Source organism: Cervus canadensis, chromosome 7 (assembly GCF_019320065.1).
Source record: "Cervus canadensis isolate Bull #8, Minnesota chromosome 7, ASM1932006v1, whole genome shotgun sequence".
In the NCBI taxonomy this organism is placed as follows: Eukaryota; Metazoa; Chordata; class Mammalia; order Artiodactyla; family Cervidae; genus Cervus; species Cervus canadensis.
In genome coordinates this window covers 54,742,490-54,766,437 of record NC_057392.1, presented here as the reverse complement: position 1 = coordinate 54,766,437, position 23,948 = coordinate 54,742,490, and the positions used below count along the sequence as shown (strand labels likewise).

Here is a 23,948-nt window from a genome sequence, read left to right as displayed (position 1 = left end):
CATCCAACCATCTCATCCTCTGTCATCCCCTTCTCCTCCCACCTTCAATCTTTCCCAGCATCAGGGTCTTTTCAGATGAGTCAGTTCTTCACATCAGGAGGCCAAAGTATTGGAGTTTCACCTTCAACATCAGCCCTTCCAATGAATATTCAGAAATTATTTCCTTTGGGATGGACTGGTTGGATTTCCTTGCAGTCCAAGGGACTCTCAAGAGTCTTCTCCAACACCACAGTTCAAATTAATCAATTCTTCAGTGCTCAGCTTTCTTTACATCCATACATGACTACTGGAAAAACCATAGCCTTGACTAAATGGGCCTTTGTTGGCAAAGCAATGTCTTTGCTTTTTAATATGCTGTCTAGGTTGGTCATAGCTTTCCTTCCAAGGAGCAAGCGTCTTTTAATTTCATGGCTGCAGTCATCATCTGCAGTGATTTTGGAGCCCACCAAAATAGAGTCTGCCACTGTTTCCACTGTCTCGCCATCTATTTGCCATGAAGTGATGGGACAAGATGCCATGATCTTAGTTTTCTGAATGTTGAGTTTTAAGCCAACTTTTTCACTCTCCTCTTTCACTTCATCAAGAGGCTCTTTAGTTCTTCTTCAGTTTCTGCCATAAGGGTGGTGTCATCTGTGTATCTGAGCTTATTGATATTTCTCCTGGAATTCTTGATTCTGGCTTGTGCTTCATCCAGCCTGGCATTTTGCACAATATACCCTGAATATAAGTTAAATAAGCAGAATGACAATATACAGCCATGACATACTCCTTTTCCTATTTGGAACCAATCTGTTGTTCCATGTCCAGTTCTAACTGTTGCTTCCTGACCTGCATACAGGTTTCTCAGGGGTCAGGCCAGGTGGTCGGGTATTGCCATCTTGTTCAGAATTTTCCACAGTTTATTGTGATCCACACAGTCAAAGGCTTTGGCACAGTCAATAACGCAGAGATAGATGTTTTTCTGGAACTCTCTTGCTTTTTCAATGATCCAGCAGATGTTGTTTGATCTCTGGTTCGTCTACCTTTTCTAACTCCAGCTTGAACATCTGGAAGTTCATGGTTCACATATTGTTGAAGCCTGGCTTGGAGAATTTTGAGCATTACTTTACTAGCGTGTGAGATGAGTGCCATTGTGCGGTACCTTGAGCATTCTTTGGCATTGCCTTTCTTATGGATTGGAACGAAAACTGACCTTTTCCAGTCCTGTGGCCACTGCTGAGTTTTCCAAACTTGCTGGTATATTGAGTGCAGCACTTTCACAGCATCATCTTTTAGGATTTGAAATAGCTCAACTGGAATTCCATCACCTCTACTAGTTTTGTTCGTAGTGATGCTTCCTAAGGTCCACTTGACTTCACATTCCAGGATGCCTGGTTCTAGGTGAGTGATCACACCATCGTGATTATCTGGGTCATGAAGATCTTTTTTGAATAGTTCTTCTGTGTATTCTTGCCACCTCTTCTTAATATCTCCTGCTTCTGTTAGGTCCATACCATTTCTGTCCTTTATTGAGCCCATCTTTGCAAGAAATGTTCCCTTGGTATCTCTAATTTCCTTGAAGAGATTTCTAGTCTTTCCCATTCTATTGTTTTCCTCTATTTCTTTGCACTGATCACTGAGGAAGGCTCTCTTATCTCTCCTTGCTATTCTTTGCAACTCTGCATTCAAATGGGTCTATCTTTCCTTTTTTCCTTTTGCTTTTTGCTCTTTTCACAGCTATTTGTAAGGCCTCCTCAGATAGCCATTTTGCCTTTCTGCATTTCTTTTTCTTAGAGATGGTCTTGATCCCTGTCTCCTGTACAATGTCATGAACCTCCGTCCATAGTTCATCAGGCACTCTGTTTATCAGATCTCATCCCTTAAATCTATTTCTCACTTCCCTTGTATAATCATTAAGGATTTGATTTATGTCATACCTAAATGATTTAGTGGTTTTCCCTACTTTCTTTAAGTCTGAATGTGGCAATAAGGAGTTCATGATCTGAGCCACAGGCAGCTCCCAGTGTTGTGTTTGCTGATTGTATAGAGCTTCTCCATCTTTGGCTGCAAAGGATATAATCAATCTGATTTTGATGTTGATCATCTGGCGATGTCCATGTGTAGAGTCTTCTCTTGTGTTGTTGGAAGAGGGTGTGACATTTACTTCTGGTTATTTCTGTTGCATTGTTGGGGAGTGGGCGAAAGTGATTTCTGGAATTTATCATGCCTTAACTCATTTTTCTAATGTGTTTGCATTGTATCCAAATGCAAAAGTATCTTCCATGAGATTTTAAAACAAAATTAGTAGCGTAAATATCTGGCATAATCTTTTATCTACTGCATGCTGCAACAGGGACCAAAAATATTTCATCTGTCTGTTTGTTTCATTGGAGTAGGAATGGCAACCCTCTCCACTAATCTTGCCTGGAAGAATTCCTTGGAGAAAGGAAGCTGGTGGGCTATAGTCCCTGGGGTCACAAAGAGTTGGATACTATTGAGCTACTGAGTACACACACATTTTTTTCACAAGTTCAAGTGATAATTGTTCTTCTTTCCCTTCCACCCTCAAATATTGCTTCCTTAATGGCAAATCCCAGGTGGCACTAGTGGTAAAGAACTCTCCTGACAATAAAAGAGACTTAAGAGATGAAGGTTTGATCCCTCATTCAGGAAGATCTCCTGGAGAAAGAAACAGTAAAGCATTCTTGTATTCTTTCCTGGAGAATCCCATGGGCAGAGGAGCCTAGTGGGCTACAGTCCATAAGGTCTGAAAGAGTCAGACATGACTGAAGCAGTGACTTAGCACGCACACAATGGCGAATCAAACTTGTTTTTTCTCTACCTTTTAAAACTTCTCCTACTTGTATTATTTTGTGTTAACTGTATTAGGCAAAGCATTTCTGGGAAAGTTTCCATGGTACTATATGATGATATCTTTATAGTTGTTTCAAGGGGATGTATCTCCTTTTTACACATGCACACACATGTGTGTTTATACACAAAGTACCGAGAAGGCAGCTTGGTATAGTGTTCACTAAGCTATGTGTGTGGACTGACTGGCAAGGTGGCTCCTCCGAGGATCCCACTTCTTCCTCCGTAGCTTGCCCAGAAAATCTGCGGTGGTGATTTTCCAACTTCTGTAGAACTGCTTCAGGAGATATCTCTGGAGGCAATGGGAAAAACCCGGTGGGTGGAGCTCTGCACTTCTCTGCTTGTACTTGAACCAGAGCAGCTCTGTTTTTAATCTGTTTTAAATAATGGGGTTTGGTGTGTGATTTCACTTTTGCCACAGGGTTCTGCTGCTTATAAAAGGCCTGCCAAATGTCTCTTTTACTGTCAAATAGTTAATCTTATTATCAATGGGTAGGTACTGTAAGTATTTTTCTGTGTTCTTATATAGCTATTGTCATACATATTGACCTTTATTTTAATTTTAAGGGACTGGTAAAAGAGTACATTCTCAATATTACCTTTATTTTATAAAGATTAGAATTCAGTAGAAATAATTCCATGAGTAGATAATACAATGATAAGGTTTTGTTGTTGTTGTTGTTGCTATTGTTTATTTGCTTGCTTGTTTTTGACTGTGTGTATGTTTTGCCTTCTTATCTGAAGAGAGCAGTGAATGAAGGGGCCGTACTCAACCACAGAACACTTTAACCATGTCCCTGTCCTTTCTGACATCTGAGTTGACTTCCACTGTGAGTGGGCCTAACTCTGGTGAGTTTGGGTCTGACTGCAAGTAGTCAGTGAAGATAGTGGCACGCAAGCTATGAAATGTCATTTTAGACTCGTGTAGTGTGAGAGCTTACAAAAAAATAAAAGAGGACCTGGAACATTCATACCCTTCATTTTATGTAAGTAAAAATTGAGTTTCAGAAAGGAAAAGTGACTGCCTGCTAATGTCACAAGTAGACGTGACCCCTTACTGTCATCCCTGTGAATGAGCTCATGGTGGCTGCTTCAGTAAGGCTGATGGTGGGACCAAGGCCACTGGAGTATTTCCATATAAAGAGTTCATCATTAGGATCCAGGTGGATGAGATCTGGCACTGGAAGGCTCAGGCTTAGGGCCATATCTCTCTCCTTTTCTTCTTCCCTTCCATTCTCCCTCTGATCCTTCATGTTTTTATTATTTGCATGCCCATTCATCCCCTGTCTCTGATAATTACATCTAAGCTTCTTATATGTTCCAATTCTTAGCCACAGACAGACATGATTCTTTGTGTTTATCATAACTACAGTTCATCCTCATGGCAGTTTTGTCACATGTTGCTTGGTTAGAAGGAGGTTTATTGCCTCACTTACCTTTTTGTCACAGGCCAAAGGTTAGATCGCCAGCCTGCTTGTGGACAGGCTGTCCAGCTTTGCTTCCACGGGTCATAATGTTGGGAGGTAGAGTCTTATGGGCCAGAACATGGCTCTTTGGCAACAGCGGCTAAGGTCAACAGTGTTTCCTTTAAAGAGATGTGGGTTGACCAGACATTATCAATGTTGAGTGAGTGTGCTAGGACTGAAGAAGATGAGATGAAAGGGAATAGAGACAAAAAATTGAGGCAGGTGTCAAGCCTAGTGCTGAGGTTCTATCTTGATGTTTTTTGCTTCAAGTATACTAGAACCATGAAAACCTCTTTGTTCCCTGTTGTTACCTTACTTTCTGTCTATTCATTGCCATACTGTATTATTCTTGTTTGAATTGTAAAGAGGTTGTCTCTGTTTCAAATGCTAAGTGTTTGCACCAAAAAATGGCTTTTTATGGCACCTTTTCCCCCTTGTCCTTAATCTGCAGGGTACATGACTCTTCTTACATAATAATGAGACTCAACTTTTACCTTAGTTTTGCATATTAGAAAAGTTGGATAGTATTTCTATCAGTCATTGGATAATAAACTTCTTAGGGAAGGTCTTTGTTGTTGCTGTTTAAATCTCTGTCTTTTCCGTGTGGTTTTACAGAGTACGAGAGAACACGGTATAGTTGATATCATTAACCAGATGTGAAAGTCGTATTTTCTGGTAGACTATAACTATAGTCTATAACAAGTCTATAACTATAACAAGAACTATAACTTCTTGAGGTTGGGGATCATGCCTTTCTTAGATTGCTTGCTACTTAGTACAGTGATCTCATAGAGTCGTGTATGAGAAGAGACATTCACATGAACCAACAATGACTTACCCTATGAACATTTCTATTGGAGAGAATTAGACAGAGAAGAGTCAGTTATCATATAAGCTGGGTTACCAGTGATGACTTCCTGAAAGAGAGTATATACGAGAAGACAGATGAACTTTTGGAAAGATGACTTCTTCAACTTACTCAATGGGAAGAAGAATGCACAACCATGAGCTAAAGCATTTCTTTCCCAACATTTTCTGTCAAATTCAATAATGTGACATTTCTATTAGATAAAATAGGTCATATTTTCTGATGAATGCTGCCTGTGTCAACTCAGCATTACTAGAACCAGTGTGTTGAGGGTGCTTATATTATTATATAGCATGTGGGATTATGTGGGATTACATTGACAAAATGTGGTCCACTGGAGAAGGGAATGGCAAGCCACTTCAGTATTCTTGCCTTAAGAACCCCATTAATAGTATGAAAAGGCAAAAAGAGAGGCCACTGAAAGATGAACTCCCCAGGTCAGTAGGTGCCCAATATGCTACTGGAGATCAGTGGAGAAATAACTCCAGAAAGAATGAAGAGATGGAGCCAAAGCAAAAACAACACCCAGTTGTGGATGTGACTGGTGACAGAAGCAAGGTCCCATGCTGTAAAGACCAATATTCCACAGGAACCTGGAATGTTAGCTCCATGAACTAAAGCAACTTGGAAGTGGTCAAACAGGAGATGGCAAGAGTGAATGTCTGTATTTTAGGGATCAGTGAACTAAAATGGACTGGAATGGGTGAATTTAACTCAGATGACCATTATACCTACTACTGTGGGCAAGAATCCCTTTGAAGAAATGCAGTAGTCATCACAGTCAACAGAAGAGTCTGAAATTCAGTACTTGGATGCAATCTCAATAATGACAGAATGATCTCTGTTCATTTCCAAGGCAAGCCATTCAGTATCACAGGAATCCAAGTCTGTGCCCCGACCTGTAGTACTGAATAAGCTGAAGTTGAACAGTTCTATGAAGACCTACAAGACCTTTTAGAACTAACACCCCCAAAAGTTGTCCTTTTCAGTACAGGGGACTGGAATGCAAAAGTAGGAAGTCAAGAAACACCTGGAGTAACAGGCAGATTTGGTCTTGACTACAAAATGAAGCAGGGAAAAGGCTAATAGAGTTTTTCCAAGAGAACGCACTGGTCATAGCAAACACCCTCTTCCAACAATACAGGAAAAGACTCTACACATGGACATCACCAGACAGTCAACATAGAAATCAGATTGATTATATTCCTTGCAGCCAGAGATGGAGAAGCTCTATACAATCAGCAAAAACAAGACTGGGAGCTGACTGTGGCTCAGATCATGAACTCCTTTTTGACACATTCAGACTTAAATTAAAGAAAGTAGGGAAAACCACTAGATCATTCAGGTATGATCTAAATCAAATCTCTAACAATTATACAGTGGAGGTGAGGACTAGATCTGATAGAATGCCTGATGAACTATGGACAGAGGTTCATGACATTGTATAGGAGACAGGGATCAAGACCATCTCCACGAAAAAGAAATGCAAAAAAGCAAAATGGCTGTCTGAGGAGGCCTTACAAATAGCTGAGAAAAGAACAGAAGCAAAAAGCAAAGGAGAAAAGGAAAGATATACCCATTTGAATGCAGAGTTCCAAAGAATAGCAAGGAGAGATAAGAAAGCCTTCCTCAGTGATCAGTGCAAAGAAACAGAGGAAAACAACACAATGGGAAAGACTAGCGATATCTTCAAGGAAATTAGAAATACCAAGGGAACATTTCTTGCAAAGATGGGCTCAATAAAGGATAAAAATGGTATGGAACAGAAGCAGAAGATATTACAAAGAGATGGCAAGAATATGCAGAGGAACTATTCAGAAAATGTTGGTCCTTTATTGGACCGGAACCTGGTGGTTCAGAGTCGACGATGAGAAAGTGCAAGAAGGAAAGAGGCTAATATTCCCTGGGTTACACAGCCAGCTTTCGCGTTTCAGGGAATCAGTCAGAAATAGATAAAGAGAAAGAGAGGAAGAGAAAGAAAGACAGGGGGGCCAAAGCTCTGATGGAGCAAAGGTGTTTTAATCAACATGGTGTGGGCATATATACTGTCTTACAAGTTAGTTATTCTCAGCAAAGATAAAGATTAAAATTCCAGGCTTACAAAACACAAAGTGATCCCTATTAAGGAGAGAAGAGGGTGCTTATCACCATAATGAGAAACTAACAAAGGACATGACTGGATTCCTCAGCCTCAGGAAGGGCATGCCTCTCCTCTTAATTCCTGAATATTCAGGAATTAATAAGGGCCAGAGGATTCCTGACAAGAAAAAATCTTCATGACCCAGATAATCACAATTGTGTGATCACTCACCTAGAGCCAGACATCCTGGAATGTGAAGTCAAGTGGACCTTAGGAAACATTACTAGGAACAAAGCTAGTGGAAGTGATGGAATTCCAGTTGAGCTATTTCAAATCCTGAAAGATGATGCTGTGAAAGTGCTGCACTCAATATGCCAGCAAATTTGGAAAACTCAGCAGTGGTCACAGGGCTAGAAAAGGTCAGTTTTCATTCCAATCCCTAAGAAAGGCAATGCCAAAGAATGTTGAGACTACCACACAAATGCACTCATCTCACACACTAGTAAAGAAATACTCAAAATTCTCCAAGCCAGGCTTCAACAATACATGAACTGTGAACTTCCAGATCTTCAAGCTGGTTTTAGAAAAGGCAGAGGAACCAGAGATCAAATTGCCAACATCCGTTGGATCATCAAAAAAGCAAGAAAGTTCCAGAAAAACATCTATTTCTGGTTTATTGACTATACCAAAGCCTTTGACTGTGTGCATCACCAGAAACTGTGGAAAATTCTTCAAGAGATGCAAATACCAGACCACCTGACCTTCCTCTTGAGAATTCTGTATGCAGGTCAGGACGTAACAGTTAGAACTGGACATGGAACAACAGACTGGTTCCAAATAGGGAAAGAAGTATGCCAAGGCTGTATATTGTCACCCTGCTTATTTAACTTATATTCAGAGTACATCATGAGAAGCGCTGGGCTGGATGAAACACAAGCTTGGGTCAAGATTGCCAGTAGAAATATCAATAACCTCAAATGTGCAGATGACAACACCCTTATGGCCAAAAGAGAATTAAAGAGCCTCTTAATGAAAGTGAAAGAAGAGAGTGAAAAAGTTGGCTTGAAGCTTAACATTCAGAAAACTAAGACTATGGCAACTGGTCCCATCACTTCATGGCAAATAGATGTGGAAACAGTGGCAGACTTTTTTTTTGTGGGGGGCGCTCCAAAATCACTACAAATGGTGACTGTAGCTGTGATGTTAAAAGACGCTCACTCCTTCGAACGAAAGTTATGACCAACCTAGACAGCATATTAAAAAAGAGACATTACTTTGCCAACAAATGTCCATCTAGTCAAGGCTGTGGTTTTTCCAGTAGTCATGTATGGATGTGAGAATTGGACTATTAAAAAAATCTGAGCACTGAAGAACTGATGCTTTTAAATTGTGGTGATGGAGAAGACTCTTGAAGAGTCCCTTGGACTGCAAGGAGATCCAACCAGTCCATCCTAAAGGAGATCAGTCTTGGGTGTTCATTGGAAGGACTGATGTTGAAGCTGAAATCCAATACTTTGGCCACCTGATGCGAAGAACTAACTCATTTGAAAAGACCCTGATGCTAAGAAAGATTGACGGCAGGAGGAGAAGGGGATGACAGAGGATGAGACGGTTGGATGGCATCACCAACTCAATGGACATGAGTTTGGGTAAACTATGGGAGTTTGTGATGGACAGGGAGGCCTGGCATGCTGTAGTTCATGGGGTTGCAAAGAGTCAGACATAATTGAGTGACCGAAGTGAACTGATGTGGGATTATATTAAGAAGCTGTGCTACTGTTTTCATTTTATTTTGATCCAGATTTCTCTTACTCATTATTTCGATTGGCTATTGGCATTTTTATGGCAGCATTAGCCATATAAAATACACTCTCTTTGCTCTTGCAAATGTTCATTGTGTTGGAAATATGCTTAGAGCAGTGGTTGTCAAAATTCTTCCCTCGGATCAGCACCATCAGTGTCACTTGGGAAGAACTTGTTAGAAATGTAAGTTCTTGGTCCTCACCCAAGATGTACAGAACCAGGAACTCTCGAGTGGGATCCAGTCATCTGCGTTTTAACAAGCTCTCTGGGTTGTTCTATACAGGCTAATGTTTGAGAACCACTGATCTAGAATTATATTCTTCACAGTTAATTTCTAGCACCGTTACATGTTAAGAAGCATAGGCACCCCATCTCATTGAAGTCCCTAGCAGCTGATTTTTATTTTGAATCAGAATGCTTTTAAAAGTTAAAAACTCAGTTGATTCATCATGTCAGCCAGTGAGACCGTGATCAAGGTAGTACTTGAATAGCTGTTGTTTATTGAATACTTAAGATGTGAGCAATACTTGATATGTATGAACTCATTTAATCCTTACAATAACTCCATGACAAATTGAGAGCCAGAAACCTCAGGGAAATTGCTTAATGTCACAAAACTGGTAAGTGGCAGTTCTAGGTTTCAAACTCCTCCATTCTGACTCCAGAGCCTTTATCACTACTTTTGTTTCTTATTAAGGATGCTTTGGGGGTAAAATTTAATAAAAATGATCACAAAGAAATTCACTGATTTTATTCTTAGCTTCCTCAAAGATAGAAAGATGATGGGTAAATGATAGATGCTCAGTTTTGTTGCTTAGAGATAATACAACTATTCTTGTATCCCTCTTGTTGTCACCAACCATTATCTTTTTAACATTAATGTTAGAAATAAGTGGATAATGAACTTTACTGGCCATAAAAGAAAACAAAAATGAAGTGAAATTCCCGTTGTATTATTAATACTCAATACCACTGGAAAGAAAATAAAAATTGTACTTAAATGGAATATACTGTTTTATGCTACATGCCTCCTAAGGTTCCCTAGAATGACATGGTTTTATATTCCTAAGCTATCAGGGAAAGATTTTTTTTCCCTAATGAATCACCAAGGGAAGTTCAGGAATGAATAGGGGTTGGGAGTCCCTTGGTGTTACACGTGGGGTCTGCCCCAGTGAGTTCCGTGAGCTTCACAATGTAAATATCACAGGTTTAGTGCCCCAGCATCAAGTTTTCTCTCCGGTCATTTTGAGCAGTCACATGCAGATCTTGACTCCTCAGATCCCCTTTCTGTGATGTGTCAGTGTGATTGTTTGGCCATGTCGGGGATTCTGGAGGTTGTTGAGGATTAGGTCACCTCATGCATGTTTGAGTGTGACTCTGTGTATTGACTCTAATTCTAGGATGTAAACTTCCTAGGGCAGAGAGCAGTTCTTAATCAACTAGACTATTCCCTGATCTTTTGTTGTTCTTAACAGCCTGAAAGAGAACTCTCTCTTTAATAATGTTGATTTGATCATTAGGTTCCTGAGGTTTTTGTTTTTTTAAATAGCAGGGGACCTTGTAGTTAGTCCTGCTCCCTACCTCAAAAAGGAAATGAATATTTACCAAATAAATTGTTATTATGCTAAGCAGTATCCATTTATTTTCGTTCACTAATAACAGATACTTTCAGCATTGTGCAACTACCAATGCAGTAATCAGTTCAGGCAAGGATCATCTGTGGATGCTAAAATCATTGGTTAAAAGGTTTGTGATGAGCAGAATATTAGCAGAGTCTCAAAATGTCACTTCACAGATCATATATTGATTTAAAAGGGAAATAGGCACTTTTGCAGTGAAGAAATCTGGTGGATTAACCAAGTCATCAAACTTGTCATCACTAAATGGCCAAATGGCATCATGAACTTCCTGATGTAATGCAATGGAAGGGTTTTCCTGACAAACTTGTGTAATCTGAAACTGATCATCAGACAAAGCCAGATTTTTCAACTTTTTACGAATTGCCTGGCCGGATTTCTTTACGCAAAATCAATTTCATGAAAGACAAACATAATGTGGGACCTGTTCTAAATTAAAAGAGAATAAAAAGACACATCACTTAAATGTATGATCTTTGATTAGATTCTGGATGGCAATGAACAACAATCAATAAAAGGACATTAGGGGGGCTTCTGATGAGATGTGAGCATTTTGATGAAATGTGGGTCTGAGAATGGTATTGAAAAATTAGTTCTTCGGACATGTTAAGCTGAAGTAAATGGAAGGGAAGTTTCTGCAACTTCTTTCAAACAGTTAAACTACAATAACAAGCAAGCAGCTATATTTGTTATTGAAGAGAGAAAGGCAAAATATTGGCCACTTTTGAATTTGGGTATCTGTGTAAAGGCTGTGTGTATGGAGTTCATGTCACTACTTGTTCAACTTTTCTATGAGTTTTTTTTTTTTAAATAAAAACAATTGCATATAAAGAGTAAGTATATAAATAAATATAAATGAAAGCTCTTTCATGACTCAACTGCTGATGCTTCTTTATCTATCACCTGTAGTGTAGTGACCCATATGACTTTACATGCTATGCATTTTGGTTCTGGACTCTATTTTAAAACATATTTCTCTGTACTTATAGTGAGAGAGTCATCACCCTGTAGTTCTACTTGGAACTAAGAATTATGATTTTCTCAATTATAATAAGCCCCTATTGTGATTTGGTGAGCTTTTATTAATATCATATACATATTTGTTGAATTAATGAAGTTAAGTGTCTTACAGAAAATAATATCCAATAAACGGCTTCTTCACATGAGTTTTATAGCTGTTAATAAAAAGTCATAGTCATTGTACCCGCTCTCTCATCCTATCTTCAGAGGTCAACCACCACCTCTTCATACGTATAACCGGGCAGTCCCTTGCCTCAGCTGCAGAACCTTTCTCTCACTTTCTGTCCTGGGACTTTCCTCATATCAGTGTACTTCTTTGGACAGGTAAGAGCGAGTTTGTAACCCTCTAGGTGATTCTAACCCAATGAAGAACTAGAGTCAGAGGGTAAATATTCTTTCATTCTCTAGGAGGGATAATCTGAGGCTTATTTCAAGGAACTCCTTAGGGTGCTCCCAGGAGAATGGAGCCCTAGTTGTCCATATTGGTGACCAGTTCAATTATGTACCTTTGAAATGGCTTTTCCTCCTATTTTTCTTAACTTATTCAGTCATTCAGGACTGTTTTCTTTTGGGGTGGGGGGTGGGGATTGATTCTCAAAACCAATGAGCTGCACCCAGCTTTTGTCTCAAGCTTTGTTTTTGGCAAAACCTAGCCTAAGACAATGGAATCTCTCTGTTGTTGAAGAATGTAAGAATTGTTATTATTAAAGTAACCACTTTATAGGTGGCCTTGTGGTATCTAGAAAAAGCATGAGGCAAAGAGGCAGGAGACTCTTCTTTATTGTTACCTGGCCTCAGGCAGGTCACTCAATGATCAGGTGACTGGTAAGTCTACAGTGACAGGGAGTTAAGGAGAAGACATGTAGGTAAGTGAGTTGAATTCCATTAGCTGGTTATAGAACTGTGTTCTAGTGTGTGGTGTTAAATGTTGAGAGTAATGAAGTAGTTTCTAGGTCTAAAGGTGCTGTGGTGGTAGAAGAAGCACCAAGAGAAAGACCGGTGGTGGGACTTGTGCAGGACTTCAGTTATTTGAACTGAGACATTAAGTAGAGAGTCAGCAATGAGAAAGAAGCCTATCCTCGTCTGTAATGGAAATTGAAATATAGGAACAGAGTTCTTATCAGAAGGCCAGGTGGGGCAGTAAGGGGAAAAATCTCACAGCTTTAGTCTGGATAGTGTTCTGTGGTGTCATGAGAAATGAGAAACTGACAATGGGGAGTAGTCCCAATTCAGAGGGAAGAGAGAATGAATCTTACATGCTCAGGCTGGTTGGACACTGTAATTACTCATTTCATTGCATGGCTCAGAATAATTCTGTAATTTTTGAGACTCCATGGTATCCAGTACTTAAGGTGTGGGCAGTTGCCATGCTGTCTACTACAGTAAAGTACAGATGCTGAAGACCTGATTAAGTCCTGTCTCTTTGCTGATACCCCAAGGGAATACTTAATGAATGATTCTCCCTTTAAGAAGAAGAATAATTAGCAATAACTATTATTCATATTAATTTATGGTTACTGGTTGCTATAATTATTGCTATTTATGAAAAATCATTATAATTATAGCACTTTACAATTTAAAGAGTGTTTTTCCCATCCATTTTCTTATCTGAGTCTTGTAATGTCCCTCTGGCTTAGGTCAGGCAGGTGATCTTCTCCTAGTTTTATAGATGAGGATACTGTGTCCCAAGGGAGAATTTAACTAGACTCCAGCCCACCACCCGTATCAATATTTTGTGCTGTCCATGAGTTTATGGAAATGCAGTGATTGAATTTCATGTTAATAATACTGTTTTTTAGCTGCATGTAAGAGGATCAGGTTCACACAGTTCTCAGTTGCCTTCCATAACAGTAATGTCCTACCTTTTGTTGTACCAGAATCCATTGCCAGGATGTTCACATGAATTTTAAATTTTAAGAGACTTGTGTCTTAATAATACTACAGTATTTCATAGTTACTCAATGAGGTGAAGATGAGATCACTTCTGATGCAGGGAATCACTCCTTAAAAACATCTGGTCCTAGGACAGAGATGCACTGGCCTTAGAGAGTTTGGTCACACTGGAGATTCAGACACTGAGAACACATAAACAGCCTGTCATTACAGTGTTTGCCCATTTCTGGCTATAGCAAGGGGGCTAATGAAAGTCTCTCAATTTTCACAAGGAGGACCTTCCAGTCTGGGTTATAAAATGTGAAAAACACAAACACACACAGGTGTGCACACACAGTCATCCTGAACCTTTTGATTCCTTTCATATTCATTGATCCTGCTGTGCTTCTAGCTGATTTGACTCAAAAGATGCTGATACAGGAAAGGTTACTGGCTGACCCATGGCAGAGTCTGCCATTACTTATTCATTGATTTACTCCAATTATTTATTGAACACATACATGGATCAGACCCTGAGCAAGATTCTGGAGAAGTGATGAGGAGGGAAACAGACAAATTCCTTGTGCTCATGAAGTGTACATTATCCTGGGGAGACTGTTGATAGACTCTTTGTGACCCTTTGGTCTGTAACCCGCCAGGTCCCTCTGCCCATGGGAGCTTTCAGGCAAGAATACTGAAGTGGGTTGCCATTTCCTTTCCCAGGAAATTTCCCTGAACCAGGGATCAAACCCGCATCTCCTGTGTCTCTTGCATTGCAAGCAGATTTCTTGCCCATTGAGCTATCTGGGAAAGCACAAGACAAACATGCATAAGAGTTAATGTTAGATGGTGATAGATATTATGAGAAATGTAAGCAAAACAGATAGAGGGGTCATGGGGCTTCCTTAGTGGCTCAGATGGTAAATAATCTACCTGTAATGAAAGAGACCCAGGTTCAATCCCTGGGTTTGGAAGATCCCCTGGAGAAGGGAATGGCTACCCACTCCAGAATTCTTGTCTGGAGAAGTCCATGGACAGTGGTTACAGTCCATGGGGTCACAGTGAGTTGTTCATAACTGAGCAACTAACACTACTTTCAGAGGGATCATACAAATATACCCAGAAAGAGAAGATGATTAAAAGGTTGTTTTAGATTATCTGATTAAAAAGTACCCATAGTTAGTATGAGAAAATTTTTGAAGAGATTATAGTTGAAAATTTCCCCATCATGAAAAAGGAAATAGTCAATCAAGTCCAAGAGGTGAAAAGTTTCCCATACGGGATAAACCCAACGAGAAACATGCCCAGACACATACTAATCAAACTAGCAAAGACTAAACACAAAGAAAGAATATTAAAAGCAGCAAGGGAAAAGCAACAAGTAACATACAAGGGAAATCCCATACATTTAACAGCTGATCTTTCAGCAAAAACTGTGCAGGCCAGAAGGGAATGGCAGGATAAATTTAAAATTCTGAAAAGGAAAAAATCTACACCCTATATTACCGTACCCAGCAAGGATCTCATTCAAAATGATGGAGAAATAAAAAGCTTTTCAGAAAAGCAAAAGTTAAGAGGATTCAGTACCAGCAAACCAGCTTTACAACAAATGTTGTTGTTGTGAGTCACTCAGTCATGTCCGAAAGGGACTTATATAGTCAAGAAATGCAAAAGAAAAAAAAAAGATCTACAAAATCAACCCCAAACGATTAAGAAAATGGCAATAGGAATATGTATATCAATAATTACTTTAAATAGGAATGGATTAAATGTTCCAATGAAAAGACACAGACTGGCAAACAAGACCCATATGTATGCTGTCTATAAGAAACCCACTTCAAACCTAAAGACTCTAAAGTGAGACTGAAAGTGAGAGGATGGAATAATATATTCCATGCAAATGGGAAGCAAAAGAAAGCTGGAGTAGCAATCCTCATATCAGACAAAATAGATCTTAAAATAAAGAAGATTATAAGAGATAAGGGAGGACACTGCATAATGATCAAGGGATCAATCCAAGAGGAAGACATAGCAATTGTAAATATCTATGCACCCTACATTGGAGCACCTCAATACATAGGATAAACACTAACAGACATAAAAGGAGAAATTGACAGTAACACAATAATAGTAGAAGACTTTAACACCCCATTCACACTAATGGACAGATCATCAAAACAGAAAATTATTAAGGAAACATAAGCCTTAAATGATACATTGGATGAGATGGATGTCATTGATATCTTCAGGACATTCCATCCAAATTTAGAAGAATACATACACCTTCTTCTCAAGTGCACATGGAATATTCTCCAGGATAGACCACATCTTGGGTCACAAATCAAACCTCAGTAAATTTAAGAAAATTGAAATCATATCAAGCATCTTCTCCGACCACAAACCTATGAGACTAGATATCAATTACAAGAAAAAAACTGTAAGAAACACAAACAAATGGAGATTAAACAATGCATTTCTAAATAAACAACAGGTTCCTGAAGAACTCAAAGGGAAATCAAGAAATTTCTAGAAACAAATGGCAATGAAAACATGACAACTCAAAACCTATGGGATGAAGCAAAAGCAGTTCTAAGAGGAAAGTTTAATAGCAATAGAGTCCTGCCTCAAGAAACAAGAAAAACATTGAATAGACAACCTAACTTTACACTTAAAACAACTGTAAGAAGAAGAACAAAAACCCCCCAAAATCAGTAGAAGGAAAGAAATCATAAAGATTCGAGCAGAAATAAATGAAAAAGGAATGAAAGAAACAATAGTAAAAAACTAAAATAGTAAAAACTAAAAGCTGGTTTTTTGAGAAGATAAAATTGACAAACCTTTAGCCAGACTCATGAAGAAAAAAGAGAGAAGAATCAAATGAACAAAATGAGAAATGAAAAATGAGAGTTTACAACAGCCAATGCAGAAATACAAAGGATTATAAGAGACTATTATGAACAACTATATGGCAATTAAATGGATAACCTGAAAGAAATGGACAGATTCTTAGAAAAGTTCAACCTTCCAAAACTGAGCCAGGAAAAAATAGAAATTATGAACAACCCAGTAACAAGCACTGAAATTGAAGTTGTCATCAAAAATCTTCCAAAAAACAAAAGCCCAGGACCAGATGGCTTCACAGGAGAATTCTATCAAACATTTAGAGAAGAGCTAATGCCTGTCCTTCTAAAACTCTTTCAAAAATTTACAGAGGAAGGAACACTTCCAAACTCATTCTATGAGGCCACCATCACCCTGATACCAAAACCAGACAAAGATGATGCAGAAAAAGAAAACTACAGGCCAGTATCACTGATGAACATAGATGCAAAAATCCTCAACAAAATTTTAGCAAACAGAATTCAGCAGCACATCAAAAAGCTCATACACCATGATCAAGTTGGGTTTATTCTAGGGATGCAAGGATTCTTCAATATACAGAAATCAGTCAATGTGATACACTATATTAACAAATTGAAAGATAAAAACCATATTGATAATCTCAATAGATTCAGAAAAAGGCTTTGACAAAATTCAGCACACATTTATGATTGAAACTTAAAAAAAAAATGGGCATAGAAGGAATCGAACTCAATGTAGTAAAGGCTATACATGATAAGCCTACATCTAACATTATTCTCAATGGTGAAAAATTGAAAAGCATTCCCCCTAAGATCAGGAACAAGACAAGAGTGTCCACTTTCACCACTGTTATTCAGCATAGTTCTGGAAGCCCTAGCTACAACCATTAGAGAAGAAAAAGAAATAAAAGGAATCCAGATCAGGAAAGAAGTGAAGCTCTCACTGTTTGCAGATGACATGATACTGTACATAGAAAACCCTAAAAATAGTATCAGAGAATTACTAGAGCTAATCAGTGAATTTAGCAAAGTTGCAGGATATAAAATCAACACACAGAAATCACTTGCATTTCTATATACTAACAATGAAAAATCAGAAAGAGAAATTAAGGAATCAATCTCATTCACCATTGCAACAAAAAGAATAAAATATCTAGGAATAAACTTACCCAAGGATACAAAAGAACTGTACACAGAAAATTATAAGACACTAATGAACAAAGTCAAAGATGACATAAACAGATGGAGATAGATCTGATCTAAACAGATAGATCAGGTCCTGAAGGATTAACTCTTGCTGGCTAAATTCACGAGAAACTGACTAATACACTAGATCTCATTTGAGCTGTTTTATGCAGAGATTAACTAAGTTTAAGGACTCAGGGAAGATGGTTTGGGGGGCAAGCTACTAGGAGAAAAGAAACTAGTGGTCTTAATAGGAAATACCATTAAGCTGTCATTGTGTCAGATTCATAAAGATAAATTTACTTAGATAATTATAAGATTTAAACACTAGCTTGTCAGGACACCCTAATTTTTGTTGTTGCTGAGGATACTCTGTGGTTTCTTGGCTTTTTCTTCTAAACACTTCAAGACACTATACTGATACTTAACTTCCTTAGACAAGTTCTAGAGTTGATTCAATTACAGTAGCTTCTCATTATTTCATTCCTAATGGGCCTTACTGCACATTCACTTTGATTTCTCGATGGAGTCTTAAGAGACATTCCCATCACATGCCTATGATCATTATTACATCATTATCTTAAAAGATTATTTCAGCTCACCCTGTTTCCAAATCCTAGGGCTACCCTTTTATTTCCTTTGTATTTCACTTTTTATTTCCGTGCCTTAAACCCTAGGCAGACTTCTTGTTTTTCCCAAGCTGTTCCCACTTCCTATTCAGGCCTTTATGGTGGTGCCACTGCCTCTGCTCACTTCACGTGGATTCTGAATGCGAGCAGCAGTGAGTGCTCCTGCTACCATGGAGCATTGACATGAAATTCATAGATCCCGTGCTTCATAATCACTGGTCACTGCCACATGCTGCTTCCCCAGCCCCTCGGCTACACCCTGGGCAGTCTCACTCTAGTTCATCATTTAGGGATATCTCTTCGGGCTTGCCGTCTCTCTCGGACACAGACACACCTCATCCACTGATCCCTCACTTATTCGTCTTTCTGGACTTGAAGTCTCTCCTTGCCTTTTCCTGCTTCAACTAAAATCCCATCCTTTTATACAGTGGTTTCTTCTCTTCTCTTTTTAAAAAGTTTTTGGCTGTGCTGGGTCTTTGTTGCTGTAAGTAGGCATTCTCTCGTTGAGGCCAACAGGGGCTACTCTCCAGTTGTGGCAAGCTGGGGCTACTCACTCTTGTGGTGGTGCTCAGGCTTCTCACCGCAGTGGCTTCTCTTGTTGAGCATGGGCTCTAGGGTATGCAGGCTTGTGGGCCATGGGCTTAGTTGCCCTGTGGCATGTGGGATCTTCCTGGATCAGGGGTTGAACCTGTGTCCCCCGCATTGGCAGGCAGATTCTTAACCACTACACCAACAGGGAAGTGCTATACTGTGGTTTCTGAACACAGAATTTGTATCACCTCTCCGGCTGGATCTACTCCTTGAGTGCAGGTATGGAGACAGTTACTTCCTTTAAGTTGCATATGCATCAGAGAAAATATCCTCTAAATAAGAGTATGACTTTGGGAAAATCTTCTCATACATTCCAGTTGTCTTATTTGTCAAAGAGGGATAACACTCCAGCCTACCTCAAAAATTTTATAAAAGCTAAATATATGAAGTGGTAAAAAGCTTGGGCAAAGTCACATTGTACTGGGAAATTTGAACCCAGACTGAAATGGATGGAAACCGGAAATTTCCGCTTTTAATGTAAATATGTTACTTCTCACAGGGAAATCCTGGAGGCAAGACCCTTGAGGAGAGACGCTCCAGCCTGGATGCTGAGATTGACTCTCTGACTAGCATCTTGGCTGACCTGGAGTGCAGTTCCCCTTACAAGCCTCGGCCCCCACAGGTAAGAGCTAGCTGTGAATATTAGCCACAGATAATCTGCAATTACCTGAAAGAACAAGCTGGTTCTTACAGCCCTTCTTTCTTTTTTGATTTTCTCGGAGTCAGTGGTCTAGGTTATCTTTTTTAATATCAACATGTGTCAGTCAACAGAAATTTCTTTAACTGATTTGATTAGTATTTTCTCTAAAATAACACCAGAGCATCCTACCCATTTATAAGTTAAAGCTTGTTATGCCATTGCCCTACTCCTTTTCTGGCTTTGCCTCAGTGGACATTTTGTTGTATGTTGGTAGAATCTTCAGAGATGTGGTTTAGCATGGCTGTGTTAAAGTCAGGGTGAGAACTACATTTTTTCTAAGAAATTCCTTACATCAAATAAACTGAGATGCCTTCCTTTTTCAGTTGTAAGTAATGCTGCTTAGGACATGTTCATGTATATTTTCTTTGGAGCTATTTATATAACTCGAAATCTTTAGAGTGGGATTTCTACATTGGGGATTATGACTACTTCTTACTTTTCTTTCCATGAATACTGAATAGCTTATGTTAGTACCAATAGTTTGAACATATCAATTTCTCCCCAGTTGTACTAGCATTTGGTGTCAGCAATTAATGTATTTTTCTTTTTAATCTATTTTTTTTAACTGAAGGATAATTGCTTTACAGAATTTTGTTGTTTTCTGTCAAACATCAACATGAATCAACCATAGGTATACATATGTCCCCTCCCTCTTGAACCTCCATTTTTTTTTTTTTTCCAATGCAAGTGGTGTCTTGTTATTAGTTCTTCTTTGCATCCCCTGGCTTCCTTTGGAGGGTGGCTATTTTTCTTCACCTTTATTTATTATCTGCATTTCGGAAGCTGACCTTGCACTGCTAGTGGTCATGCCTTGCCTCTCTCCAGTCTCGAGAAATTAATGGTAAATCAATTTCAGGGCTTCTGAGCCCTCCTAAGACAGCCAGCAGTGCTCTTCATGCAGACCTTGGCCCCGAACTCTCGTCACTGTGTGGCTCATCTCTGTGTGATGTTTGCTAGACCTTCAGCACTCCAGCTCTCCAATAGCAGCTCCAGTATTCACAGTGATTCCTTTCACAAATAAAAAACCAGTCCTGCTTCTCCGCCGGCAGTCATTTCAATACAGTCCTGCGTAAGGTGCTTTCCTCTTTAGACCTGCTCCAGCTGCCTTTCCTAGACATACAACAGGACTGTCAGTTATGTGGGGCACAAGCCGCGCGCCCTAGTACCTCGTTCTTCCTTAGCTGTCATCGTTCTTGGCTCCACTTGGCCTGTCGGTTGTGCAAATGCACTTTGTTTCTATAAACACGTGCTGAGCTGCAGACAGGTGGCACCTGCTGTGGGCTTTGGGGGGGAACTGTTAGAAGAAGGAAAGAGGTTGGTTAAAAGGGAGAAAAATAGGACCAAGTGGTCCTCTTTCAGAAAACCCATAATAAGTTCAACAGTGGCAGATACATCGAAGAGCAAGGAAAAGACTGAAATATTCTTTTAAAGGTGGCAACATCTGCAAAGGTTATTCCAATGACTCACATGTTCTGCTGAGGGATGGAGGGGTGATGATGTTGGAGGCGAGAGGGGAGAGCACCTGAGCCCCAAGGAGGGAAGGTCCAGGCTGCATTCATAGAACTGCAAGCTGCCTAGTGGTTGCAGACAAGGCCATTGAAAGCTTCAAGTGGACTACAAGCCTGGAAGGTCTCCTGCTTACAGCCCACGGACATATTTGAGTGCCAGATGAAGATTTTGACTTTTCTTATAAATAAGGGGGGATAGTTGAATGTTTCCAAGCAGAGAAAATCTACAGTTCATCCTGGAGAAGGAACAAAGGAAATAAGACACTGTTTCTCAGGTGATTGATCAGTGTCCCTTGAGTATGGCTTTTTCATAAAAAGAAAAACATTCAGAGAAAAGTCTCAATATGATCTAGAACTTAAAAATCAAACACAGGTCTAATTTCAAGGTCTGGCTATACTCACATTATAGTCATGTGTCCTCAGACAAGCCACTTACCTACTAAGTCTTAGTTTCCTCATCCACAAAATAAGCACAGCATCTATATTTCAGAGTTACCTATGTTTCACTCTAGTGTGGAGAGATGTGAAAGTGCTTTATAATCAGTAAAGCACTGTTCAAATATCAGTGATTATGAGTTTGTCTGCACGGTGAGATTGTGCAAACAAAAATGTGGCTGCTGAATAAACCCATAAAAATGTGGAGGTGAGTTGGAGGCATGTGTAGACAGTCTTAAAGAATGTAGGCTATGTTAAGAAAAACCTCTAATCTGAATCTTCCAAGTATATATTAGGGTATGAGAATTTAGGAGGAAAGAACAAGATTAAGCAAAAATCCTTTTAAAAAAGGAGAGAAGGCATATATATGTATTTATGCACAAAATGGATGAGTCCAGTGGCAAAGTCAGTGGCCTTGCCATTGTGTAAAGTGGGCTTGAGTGGAATTGGAAACATGCTTAACATCAAACAACATTTAGAAACTCAGGAGTAAGCAAGGCTAGCTAGAGAACATTTCTGAGACCTGGGCCCATCCTCTTGCATCTTTCTAGAGTGCAAGATACAAGCTATTGGTTATGAAATAGGCTCAAGGATATGCTGTACAACACAGGAAATATAGCTTATATTTTGTAATAACTGTAAATGGAAAGTTACCTTTAAAAACTGTATGAAAGTTAAAAATTAAAAAAAAGTTATTAATGATAACTCAGGTAGAGCAGGTTGAGAATTCCACTTTTCATGTGTCTGTTCCATTCAGAAGTTAAAGAGCAATCCATTCTAACTTCATTATTCTAATTTAGGAAAGCAAAAGTTAAGTGGGAGAAACAGCTCATTCTTCTGAATTATCTTTACTCTGGTGGAGCTGAATTAGATACGTTAGTATTTATTAGTTAACATAATTATATACTGTGAGAACAATAATCACACACTTAGAATATTAAAAATATGTGCCAGGAGAAGATGGTGTCTTCAGTAGACTGTGTTGTGTTGCAATCAAAACGTACTTGAACAGTCCTCAAAATGTAGACTGTTAATGGCCAACTTTGACGTTTCCATTTTTGATCCAAGCTAATTGCAAAACCTGTTAAATCACTGACAACTTAAAGTAGGCTAATAGGTCTGTGATTTTTCATTATTCAGTCATGTGTTGTGTGCGTTACTGAACCCACCTTTCCTGAATCACTTTTGCAAGGCTGCATTAACTCATGGATAAAGGATAAAATGATCATATAGGTAAAATGTTTGTACAGTAAGAGGTCCAAAGTTGCTCTATTTACTTAACAACTCTGAAAATATCTGAAAATAGATTTTATGGGGGCATTTTCTTCCTTTTACCAAAGGAGCAATTTCTACTGTCATATTTCCCAACTTTATTTCTATTCACTTTTTTATCCATATTTTTCTTTGGGAAATATGCTTCATTCCACTTTTTCATTCATTCAACTAACATTTTAGAGATCCCATTGTGGGTTAGGCATTGGAAATATAGAGGTTAGAATCCACATTTTCTTGCTCTAGAGGAATTCCTGGTCTTACAGAAGCAACAAATGCATAAACAGTTCAGAGGGGCACAAAAGAAGAGCTTGTTGGATATGCTACTTGAAGTTATTGTGTGACTCACTGGATGTTGAAATTGTTGGGAAATCAGAAATAGGAATATCAACTTTATATTTTATACTTCTCTAGGGAAGTGTCAGGGAGGACTACCCCAAGCAAGTAGAATTTGAGTTCTTTTGGCTGCATATTTGGGAAGGACATGGAACTCAAATAAGGGAATAACAGAAATGTGTAAGTCATGGGATGTTGGAAGAGAATGGATGCCTTTTTGGAAGACTAAAGTAGTTCATTTATGACATGGGGTATGTAAAGTACAAAGGGAACAGCAGATGGAATCCCATGCTCTAATTAATACCTAAGTAGCCTTCTTGATATCCAAGAACTCTTACAGTAAAAGGAGAAATTTGGGGAGTGGGTAGCAACGATATTTCTGGTTAGAGTGGATTTAAGGGTAACACCTTTTGAACTTTTGCAGAAGATGTAAAAATGTATTAACACATATGTGCCGGCCATTGCACAGAGTAATGTGATGAAACTGCCATAGTGTTTAGTACTAAAATTTCTAATCATGATAAAATGTGTGTGTTAGGGAGTAGTTTTAGAAGAACAGATGTGAGAAGTTCTGAGATGGCTGTGGGTTGAATTGCAGACTCAGTATGATCTTAGAGTATCATAGTTTAGAGGTCATTTAGCCAAACTCTAGGTTTCATCTGGAGAGAGAAAGAATATTGCTCAATGAGGCTCATTAGAGGTAGAATCAGTGTTTGTTTGTTTCTTTTTCCTGAACCAAGAGGTAATGGTTACCTGTGGATACTAAGAGCAACCAAGGGACATACTGGTTCCCTTTAGTATTTCAATAAGTCTGTTCTAAAATGGCTCCTTTTGT

The 23,948-nt window shown here is 39.0% G+C and overlaps 1 protein-coding gene across 1 annotated transcript in view; it reads left to right on the top strand.

Annotated features, from left to right (window-relative positions):
• Nucleotides 1–23,948, top strand: part of LOC122444800 (LIM domain containing preferred translocation partner in lipoma) — a 509,662-nt gene that overhangs the window by 118,611 nt on the left and 367,103 nt on the right. The window contains exon 4 of the mRNA XM_043473440.1: nucleotides 19,362–19,484. Within this exon, the coding sequence (XP_043329375.1) occupies nucleotides 19,362–19,484 (123 nt within the window). The remainder of the gene's footprint in view (nucleotides 1–19,361; nucleotides 19,485–23,948) is intronic.